The sequence below is a fragment of the Triticum aestivum genome, chromosome 6D, assembly GCF_018294505.1.
Source record: "Triticum aestivum cultivar Chinese Spring chromosome 6D, IWGSC CS RefSeq v2.1, whole genome shotgun sequence".
Taxonomy (NCBI): Eukaryota; Viridiplantae; Streptophyta; class Magnoliopsida; order Poales; family Poaceae; genus Triticum; species Triticum aestivum.
The window spans coordinates 931045-942151 of NC_057811.1; the positions used below are offsets into that span (position 1 = coordinate 931045).

The 11107-nt window shown below is 49.7% G+C and overlaps 1 protein-coding gene across 1 annotated transcript; it reads right to left on the bottom strand.

The window, feature by feature from the left end:
- Positions 1–662: 662 nt before the first annotated feature.
- LOC123146416 (uncharacterized) lies at positions 663–5378 on the bottom strand. The gene is made up of 5 exons (XM_044566067.1): positions 4977–5378; positions 4131–4785; positions 2062–2724; positions 1122–1194; positions 663–891 (listed from the first exon to the last, which is right to left on the bottom strand). The coding sequence occupies exons 1-5, from the start codon at positions 5376–5378 to the stop codon at positions 663–665; spliced, it is 2022 nt and encodes a 673-aa protein (XP_044422002.1).
- Between the last annotated feature and the right edge of the window lie 5729 nt (positions 5379–11107).

Genomic DNA, 11107 nt, shown 5'->3' on the forward strand with positions numbered 1-11107 from the left:
TTTTTTATTGATTACATTTTTCCTTGTTTAACTTGCAGGAAGTGCATGCACACAAACATGCGTCATTGTGCATGTATGACGATGGAGCATGCATGTGTCCACTAAGGCATGGAAGATGCACTCTCTAAATTCATTGGGCATATCCAGGGCAGGAATGGAACAGGATCAACGACGACCATTGATTAGCAATAATGCTACACCGCCATGTGTTTTGTGTTTGCTCTCTAAATATAAGATGGCTTGGATATTTCAATATGAAGTACGTATGGACTAGAATGAGTGAAAAAAAGAGAGACTAAAATGTCTTTCTATACATTTTGATTCATGAAAAGGTTAGGACATCTTATATTTGTGAACAGAGGGAGTACTACCTTTTGTGATAAAAAAAACTAACCGAGAGAGCTGCTGCTGAGTTGATGCTCGATCATCATACGGACGAGCATGTCTACCACTCAGACCTGGCCAGACCATGTGCTACACGAGCCGGGCCAAAAGCACGCATCCCTGGCACGGCACGTGCCTGGCCCAGCATGCGGCTAAACGGGCCGTGCCAGGCCTGGGCTGTGAGGCGAAGGTCCGCATGCCGACATGGCACAACCCATTTATTTATTTATTTTTAATTTTGATTGAACAGCCCAAAATTGGCAAGTTTTGGCCCAACACTACCGTGTGACACCCTCACCGGAGCCGTCCCCAAAATGGGCCTCCTGGTTCAAATCTCCTTTGGTCGCATACCACGAGCGGATCTCGCGAAGCCGTGCCAGCTTATGTGCGTCACGGCCGACGATCATCACCATCTTCTCTTCCCTCACCGCCATGGCCATCGATCGAGCTCCAACCCCGGGAGAGGAGAGGTGGTTGTACCTCAGGGATTTCGGAGGGAACCACAGGCTGCAAATGTGAGGGGCATGAAAGCACCTTGTCACGGATAGGGATTTGATCCTCGAAGATCAAGATGAGCGCCACACCGCAGTCAATCGCCTCGTTGACCCATGCCAAGTGACGGGGGAAATGTAACAAAACTTACCCGCGCGTGACATGCACGGGCATCTACCATGTGTCCCGCGTCGTCGAGGAGGGTCAGCTGGTGCGCCGCTGCTCGCCAGAGTATAGCCCCTCACCGGTAAACCAGGAGGCACGCCGTCCACCGCGAGTCGGGCCGTGGGTCGTACGCACCCTCAGTCTGGTGTATAGCTGTTCAGTTGGATTTAAACCGTGATAGCAATTAACTACTCCCTCCGTTCTATAGTGTAAGACGTATTTTTGACACTCAGTGTCTTACATTAAGATTATGGAACAGAGGGAGTAGCTAGCTTGACGATGGCGACTGAAATGGTTGGTTGGCTGCGGCTAAGAATAGGACCCGAATTAAGGAGGCCGTGGTCTACCAATCGTGGTGGCTAGATGTACACTATAGAGGAAAGTTGTATAGATTGATGGTGAAGGTGGCCTGTGGAACGTTCCAAACAAACTGGCATTATATTTCTCGGTGCAATGCATCTGCATGCCGGTAATTATTCATGATTTTCTCACTTTGTTTCTAAGATTTCAAGTTTGCATGCGTAATTTCCGTGTCGTCCACTTGAAAAGACACGGAAATTGCAATGTCTGCGTGGAGCACCCCGTTATGCATGCGCGATAGTACATGTTGTCCAACAAGTCGAGTCGGGTCGCAAAACAAAAAAAGCCATTTTGCGTTTGCTCTCTTGACTGATTGTTTGGGCGAGCATGCATGATTTCCTTTGTGCATGCATGGTGTGGTGACAGTCTCCATCCATCAGACACTAGCAAACAAATTAAGTGAACCGACGAAGAATCCGTCGCGCAGGAGGGTCCGAACTTCTCCCCCGACTCCCGTGACGCTCCCCCGCGGGGCGCCCCGGGAGCAAACCCTAGCCGCCGGAGTAGCTACAATCCCGCCCCTGCTCCCCCTCGTCGCCGCCGGGCAAAGCCCGCACGGCGTAGGCGGCGGCGGGGCCTCCTTCTTCCTCCAGATGTTCTGAGCGGCGCGGGGCAGCTCGACCAGTGGAGGTGCGGGGCGGTACGGCAGCCCGGAGCTACATGGCGCGGCGGCGCACGCGTGGCTGGTGCCTGCGTCTGGGCGGCGCTGCAGGCGGCGCATCCGGCCCAGGCGTGCTGGCCCTTGTAGGCTGCTGCGGCTGGGTGCTCGCGGATCTGGATCGGCCGGTGGCGCGACGGCCGGATCTGGCGAGGAGGTGAGGCGTGGGGGCCTCCGGAGTGCGCATGGTGGGGGATGGCCCTGCTGAGGGCGTGGTGTACTCGCGGTTGTACTGCAGCAGAGGAGAAGGGTCAGGCAGGAGCGGGTTCGACGGCGCGGAGACTGTAGGCGGCTCTGTGCGCCGGCGGCCGTGGGCTCCAAGGGGCCGGTGAGTGGCAGATCGGGCCCCGGCGTCCAGTTCTGCGGGTGGCTGCGATGACCGGCGGGCGCATGGGGCTGGCGGTTATCCGGCGTGGATCGGTGGCAACGATGGAGATCTGGGCCCGGCGTCCAGATCTGAAGGTGGTCGCGGCGGATGTTGGGCGCTCGGGGCCAGCGGCCGCCGGGCGCGCGACTGCGGTGGTGGTCTGGCTGAGCTTGGTGGTTGGCAATGCAGAGCCGGGTTAAGACCTTGCTGCTAGTCTTGGGCTGGGGCAGGCGACGGCGACGCCTGCGGGCGCCGCTTCCTTCTAGAAGGCGTTGCTGAGGCGTTTCTGCTCGCTCCACTATGCAAGAATGATCGGGGGAAACCCTTGATCCTCAGGGATCAGGCGATGATGGCGACGTGTGTCGCACCTCTTGGGGCATCGTTCCAGAAGCTTCTTGCCTGCCAGAGGAACCAGTGATAGGTGGGGGACGTCGTTCGTGCTACTTGGTCGTGTCCGTCAGTTAGGCTTCTGTGGCAACGATGACGGCGGTGAGCATTGTCGGAGGTGTGGCATTGGTTGTGGTAGTCGGCTCTTCTTCGGCGTGTCTACAAGATTACCTCGGCTGCTTGTTGCTGTGATGTCGAAGCTGCGGTCTGGGCCCTGTTGGCGTACGATGACGGGCGACATGTGGTCTGTTCGGCGATCTTCTCTGACGCCAGCCTTGCCAAATTCTCCATTGTTTCTTTGCCGGAGTCAGAGCTGCGTCGTCCTGTTGTAGGTGGATGGCGATCCGCCGTGTGAGTGTGGTGTTGTCTTGCAACCAATAGGGTTGCGGTTTTCCTTTTTCTTTGATCTTCAGATCCTCCTCATGTTGTTTTCCCGCTGCTTTCTGCTAAATCTAATTGAAGCCAGCAATTTGTTGGATCTTTCAAAAAAAATTAAGTGAACCGGCGGACGGGCGGACAGACGGTTGCGCGCGCGCGGGCGCGGGGACAGTCGGCTCCACACGGACACGGGAGACCGGACGTGGACGTGGATCGTCATTGGTGGTAGGGCATGCTGCTAGTGGATGGCCGGCGATGCACTCGTGACACGACCGCGCGCGGGGTCTCCCCACCTTCCGAGCGCACCGGTCGGTGGCGGTTGGCGTGGGACGACGACGAGGTTGAGCTAGTATAGCCGAGCGGGCGCCCACAGTTTGTACGTGTACGTACTGCGTGCGTGAGTGAGTGAGCGGCGGGCATGCAGGCGGCCATGACCACGAACTGCGCTCTTCGTGCATCAAGGGCGTGCTTGGTTATATTGCCGATCCAACCTGGCCCGGCGAGCCTGGCTCTATTGAGCCGGTTTGAGGGGATGCAGGCCAAAAAACACCAGATACACATAGTTTGGTTGCCTACATGCCCCTAGTTGCATGAGACAACCATTTTCAACCCGACGTTTGGTTACCCGCATTGCATTATGTGCACATATGACATGGTGTTTGGTTGTAACCTGCATAAGGTGTTGTCACCACTTCAAACTAGTGGTGAGCTTACCACACCGAATCTGAACATGTAGCGCCATCTACCTAAACAAATGACAGTTCATCCTAACTGGTATCAAATAACAGTTCAAATTATTAAGAGCCATTGGCTAAATAAGGGATAGTTCATCGGTGTTGCTGCTACCAGATCTTCCTCTTCCTCTCCTCTTCTTATGCTTCTGCTTCTGCTGCTGCTGCTGCTTCTTGTTCTTCTTCCATCTTTAAATCCTGCACTGACCTCTGTTAAGCCACATCGCCTCTGCCCACTCCAACTTTTTGTTTTTCCAAGCGTCATTGTCAAATGCCTTCACACCATGCCCAGAGCTAACAACATCGTCAGGCTCGACATCTTCCTCCTCAGGCACGTGTTCATCAAAGCCCCACTGGAGGATCCAGTTATGCAGAATGCAACAAGCAAGAACTAGCCTAACCTGAGTGAAGTATGGGTGGAATGGCTTCTGATCCAGGATCTTAAACCTATGCTTCAGAGCTCCAAATGCCCTCTCAACAGTTACTCTAAGGCCGGAGTGTCTGAGATTAAACAGCTCATGTGCAGTCCTAGGATAGTTCCTACCAGAGAACTCGTTGAGATGGTACCTTGTTTTTCTGAAGGGTGGAAGAATACCCGACCAACATGCATAACCAGCATCTCCAAGGTAGAATTTGCCGTCGGGGATGTTGATCCCATCAGGTCGACTCATGCTGTCAGTGAGAATGTTAGCATCATGCGCTGACCCCTCCCAGCCAGCCAGCACATATGTGAACTTCAGATCAAAGTCAACAGCAGCAAGCACATTCTGGCTTGTGTAGTGCTTCCTCCTCCTGTATGCTACAGACTGTGACCTAAGAACTCTTGCAGTGACATGAGTACCATCTATTGCCCCAATGCAATCCTGAAAATGGCATCACAAGCCTGTGTTAGTGCTCAACTTGAACAATACAAGCATATCCATGAAAATCGTATATTGTCAATGCTCACCTTGAAGTATGGATACCATCTTGGGCTTCCGCGAATCTTGGGTGGAGTCCGACTAGATGGTCTCCTGATCATCTCTCCTCTAAGCTCCCCAATAGCAAAAAGCACTTGCTTGAAGTACCTAGAGATGGTCTCCGTTGATCTCCTGAACATGTTGTGAATGACCCTGAACCTCTGGTTATGGCCAACAACATGGAGGAATATGACCACTTGCTCTTCAACACTGGTGTTGATACTATCTTGTAACAGCCCCCTGCTCCTGAAGGTCTCGACAAGCCTGGCAAATGATGCTTTTTTCATTCTAAGCATCCACAGAGCCTCGACGTCATTGCAGTTGTAGATGTAGTTCAGATTTTTGATCCTCTCCTGTTCCCGGGGAAACAATGGACCATAGCGGATCAATGGTCTCCAAGCACGACGAACAGCTCTCTGGTGCATGAACATGACCCATGCCTGAATCACACTAATCAGTGTTGTTGCCTGGATTATCAGCCTCATCTGCGCGTCCATAACCTAGTCGACATCGACGGTTCGTTCAGTGGGAAATCGATCCTACACCTAGCTTAACCGCCTAATCACTGAGCTAACAAAGGGGGGAGGGGTGCTGCTTACCGGCATCGGAGACGAGGACGGCGTAGGGGGAGCCATGGCACAGACTAGGTCGACCAGACGGTGGCCAACAGCAAGGGGAGCACCAGATCCGCCGCAAACGCCGCCACCGCCGCCTATAGCGCAGATCTGAAATCGCAGCCGCCGCCGGTGGTGAGGCAGTAGGGAAGAAAGGGGGCTGTGGCTATGGGTGAGCGAGTGAAAGGAGAGTGAGGCTAATTTGGCGCCGGGACGGCGCGACAGATTTCCATCTCCCGCCATCCCGCTCGCCCTCGCCTCGCTCTCGCCCGTGCGACCTGGCGCCGCACTCAGCCTGGCTCGCAAGAAACTGCCAATCCGAGCGTTTCCAACGAGCCAGGCTCTAGGCTGCTTTGAGAAGTGTGCGATGCAGGCCCAACAAGAAAACCAGGCAACCAAACAGGCCTCCCCTTCCCGCGCGGGCCTGGTTAGGCTCGATACGGGCAACCAAACACGCCCCAAGTGAACAAGTCCGGGTCCGGCGGGCTCCCCTCGCAGCTCATCTACACAAGTGCAACATGCTCGAGTAGATGTCTAACAGCTCCTGGTCCGTCCAATGTGTGGTTGGGATGGAGCCATGCATGGAGGGAAAGCTTGGTTTGAGGCTGGCTCATGACTCAAAGAGCATCCATCCATCCGTAGGGTGAAAGTCGCTCATCTGATTGCTGTTGCTGCTGCTGCGGCTAAATTGCGTATGCATATATCACTGTCCCTGTCCGACATGAAAAAGAAAAGAAAGATAACAGGGAACTACCCTACAGACTACAGGCGCCGCTGAGCCTTTTCCAGATTTGTGCACGCACGGCACGGCACCAAACTGCACTGTCCTACACTCCTACAGCTACATGATGGATCCATCGATGCGGGAAGAGACCTGGACCTGGACCTTGTGCCGCGCGCCCACCCTAGAGGTGAGGAGAGGAGCTGACCGCTCACTGCTGCAAACTTATATGTGCAGTACAGTACGTCTGCGGATGCAAGGAGACGCCAAACCATTTTTCACCACGTACGTAACAGCAGCTCCAACCCAAATGGACACACGCTTTGTCCGTTTGGGTCGTTCTTCGATTTGGGTCAGCGCATGCACACGACACTGGCCCGGCCCATTTTTTAATTCGCGCGCAAAATATTTGTTATATTATGCTTCAAATTCAAGTACTCCAAGATGTAGAGATGGTCCTCGTGGTGCCAGTGGCGTAGAGGGGAGATTCATTCACCTCCTATCTCGCGATAGATCACTTCTACTTTGTACCTCATCAACAATCAATGCAACAAAGCAGGACATTGGGATTTACCTCTTTTAGAGGGCCTGAACCAGGATAAACCTCGTGTGCATTCATTATCGGGTAATGAAAACACCACTATTATCGGGTGCATCCATCACAGGTCGGACCTAGGGTTTTCACCCCCGAAGCTCGAAACTCAGTGCTCGAAGAGTACCATCAAGCCAAAGACATAGTGTGTCACCACCACTCTTTGTCTTAGAAGACGAAGCTGCATGAAAAAGGCATCCACACACCATGGTCACACCAAGTTGAAATCCAAAGCGTTCCTCGCATTCATGCCCGGACGTAGTTGCTCGCGTACACATCCTTGGCATTCATATCACTAAGTGGTCAAATCTATGCGTACGAGCGAACATGAAGAGCCGAACATCGTCGGGATCCTCACATGCATGTGCGCCTAAAACCCTATGGCAGAGACGGATGACAACAATTGCGTCAACAATTATGTTGCCGCCGCAAGCCGTAGCTGTACCACCCCAACTCGTTGATGCCCGTTTTTTGTGTCGCCGTCGTTGTTGGCACTTCGCCACTGCCACTATGGATCAGCCCCCGAGCAGGCATTGCCAGATCTTGGCGTTCAAGGCCCATTATCAGGCGACCACCCGCACCGGCCGTCGCCACCCACGTAGCATGACGACCACCCTGGGCACTCGGGTCCGCCGCCCCGTCCATGCTCCATATAACTGTGGCGCGCCATAGGAGGCCGATGTGTTGCACAACACCATTTAGAGAGCTTCTCGAGCGAGTGATCGTTGCACGAGAAGGCATCCCACTGCCACCGCCGGCTAAGCGGGCTTTGCTCTCAACATCCGACGACAACAGAATAGATGAGTAAAGGAGGTGGCGGGGACAACAACAACTAGGGTTTCACCTGAGACGCCCGTGGGCGACACGAGCGACCCTCAAAATTGTGTTTCACAAGGCACAATCTCATTTCGCAGAATTTTACATGAATATTACCGGAAGTAGTTTCATCTTGTCAAAGCTTGTGGCGAATGTAAGTCCCGATGAGGATTTGGCCCTTAAGGGGAAATGTTCTCTTCATGATGTTAACGTTCCGATCAACCCTTGAGCAGCACAGCGAACACAAAAGTAGTGATTGACAATAACCGGTGCTACTAAGTAATTTACTTGTAGCTACGATGGTGACTGAATGGTTTGGTTAGTTGGTTGCGAGCTTTCTGTTGGCTGCGGCTTACAATTCGACAAAGCCCCATGGAGGCCATTGTCTACCATGGTGGCAACATGTAGACTAGTGGAAAGTTGGATGGTGACAGTGGCCTGTGGAACGTTCCAAACAAACCAATCCTCGATGCAACGTATCTGCCGATATTTGTTTATTGTATTTTTTTCCCTTTTAATAACTTCCAAGAAGCGCTCCACTTCACACAAAAAAAACATGTGTAAGGTCTTTTTCTTTCTTTTGCAAGAGAAGTGTGTATATGACGATCGAGCATGTGTCCACTACGACATGGAAGATGCATGTTCTCCAAGTTAAGGGACGGGCGAAGCCATTTTGAGTTTGCTCTCTTAAGTCATTGGGCATATCCAGGGCAGGAATAGGATCAAGATCAACATCATGTGTGAGGGAGTACTACCTTATGTGAGAAGGGCATCTTCAACACGGACCCTCAAACTGTCTGCCAATCAACACGCGTCCCTATGTTCAATCAAAATCTTCCATGCCAATAATCCTAGAACATGTTAACCTGTATATTTTTACGCCAAAAATTTACAAATTCATTTGAATTCTTTGGGGAAAGAAAACCCTAAACTGCCGTGATTTTCTGGAAACCTGTTCTTCCGGCCCAGCTAGGGGAAAAGTCCAGTAGCAAGAAAAGAAAATTTTGGTTTGGTCTAGTCAACACTGGTGGTGAATATATGAAGTCCCAAATGAAACTTGAAATCGTATACTTTCGAATGGCATAATATTTAAACTATACAACCCATCTTATCAAATTATAGATCTAGAGATATGCACAAGCCTTATAAACTGGAAAGGAGGTACAGTAGTTTGACGATGGTGACTGAGGATGGTTGGTCGGTTGGTCGTGAGCTTTCTCTTGGCTGTGGCCGAGAAAGCCCGATGGAGGCCGTGGTGGCTAACATGAAAGCTGTCTAGATTGATGGATGGTGACAGTGGCCTGTGGAACGTTTGAAACCAACCATTATATTTCTCGGTGCAATGTACCTGCCGTTAATTATTTATTATTTGCACTTTCTTATTAGGTTTGTGTTACTTTGTGCTGGAAGTGCATCCATGCACACACATGCGTAATTGCGTGCATGACGATGGAGCCCACACCACATTTTCTCCAACAAGACAGTCGAGGAATGGACGCAGCCATTTTGCGTTTGCTCTCTTGATTCATTCTTCGAATTCGGATATTTTAGTTGCGAACGTCAGCCAGGGGGAAAGGTCCCATTCCACCGTTACATGAAATCTCGACGCAAGGCCGCTGCCACGTCAGATTTGAAAACTAGTTCACTGTAAGGCTAGTCATAGTGGGAGTAACTTAGCTAGTAATATAGCGCACTTCGAGAAAATTCTGCTTATGTGGCAAGTAATTAATGAGAGGTGGTAACATAATATGTTACTGTAACATAGCGCTTTTCAAGACAAGATGAGTCTATGAGCTAATAAATGAAGCCATCTATGATACTACTATTATGTTACTTTGCATTATAAAGGTAGTAACTTAGACTAGTATCATATGCATGACACTAGTCTAAGTTACTCCTCACTATGACCAGCCTAAGACAAAAGGCAGTGAACACCTTACAATTCCAAACAATCCCCACGCACCGCACTGGCCAGCTAGTGTGTCATGGTCTTGCACATGGGATACCTGGGCTGGAATCCTAGGGCCTCCTTTTTTTTGCCTTCTTTTAGGTACATGGCATTTTTTCTAGAAAAATTAACATGACAGTATATAATTTTTTTTAAGTATGTCACACGACAATTTAAACATTTTTTTCACAAGTCAAGTTTTGTAGAAGATATCATTTTATATTTAAAGAGATGGCATTTTATATTCAGAGATGTCATTTTTTATATTAAGGAGGTGGCATTTTTATATAAGACTTGACATTTTATTACAATTAAGAGATGAAATTTTATATTAAGCGATGGCAATTTTTATTATTAAGAGATGACATTTTCATATTGAAATATGACATTTTTATATTTAAAGAGAAGAAATTTGCATATTAAGCGATGGATTTTTTAATTAAAAACATGGCATTGTTATATTAAGAGATGGCGTTTTTTATTATAAAGAAATTACTTCTTTTAGGTACACATGACATTTTTTCTAACCGTTTATAATTTTTCAAAGTATGTCACATGGCAATTTTTTTTAAAACATCACAAGTCAAGTTTGTTTTTTCTACATGTCATCTTTAATATAAAGAGATGCCATTTTTTCTAATATCATGGCATTGTTCTTCTTCTATTGTTGACATGGAAAATCAACTTCATAGGACCATGGCAAGTCTGAAAACATTTTTTAACATCCATGATTAATTTCTGATAGTAGATGACATCATTTGGCCGTGGAGTATCTGCTCCCAAGCTCAAATGCTCCCTCATGAATAGTAAAATCAGAAAAAAAAATATGAAAATTTTATGGTAAACTTTGACAGATGTTTTGTATGCTTGCAAAATTTCAGACGAAATGACATTCATCAAAGTCGTGGCCAAAAAAATCGATGCTCCAAAAATGCGAGTTTTGAAAATATTTTGGACTGCTGATTATGTTTTCTTTTGGAAATTTTTAGTGAAAAAAGTTTTCAACGCTTGCAAAAATTCATTGTGAAGTGACATTTGTAGAAGCCGTGGCCAAAAAAATGATGCTCCAAAAATGTCATTTCAAAATGCATTTTGGAATGATGATTTTGTTTTTCTTGGCCATGACTTTTACAATTGTCGTTTCACGACGAAATTTTGCAAGCGTCGAAAACTTTGCTCAATGTTTGTCACTAAAAAAATGAATTTTATATAATTTTGTTCCAATATTTTTCAATATTACTATTCACCCGAGTTCATTTGAACTCGGGACTAGAAGAGTCCCTCCCCCTGGCCCCGTGTCATCCTCCCGCGGGTGGCCCGGGCGCAAGAACCCTAGCCGCCTCCCCCAGATCCCATCTCCTTCCCTCCCGCCGCCGCCGGGCAAAGCCCGCATGGTGCCGGCGGCGGCGGGATCTTCCCTCGCCTCCCTGGAGCAAGGCCGCGGGGGGCTCTTCTTCAGTCAACGGCGGACCTCGGTGGCCGGATCGTCGGGCAGGACGTGCTGGCAGGCGATGGTGTGTGGCGGCGCTGCTGCT

Excerpts from the sequence above, each read along its gene's own strand:
- LOC123146416 (XM_044566067.1), bottom strand. The coding sequence starts at position 5,378 with ATGGACGCGCAGATGAGGCTGATAATCCAGGCAACAACACTGATTAGT. Across the intron at positions 4,786-4,976 it reads TCTCTAGGTACTTCAAGCAA|GATTGCATTGGGGCAATAGA; the intron begins GTGCTTTTTGCT and ends TGCCATTTTCAG. Across the intron at positions 2,725-4,130 it reads GGCGATGTGGCTTAACAGAG|TGGAGCGAGCAGAAACGCCT; the intron begins GTCAGTGCAGGA and ends ATTCTTGCATAG.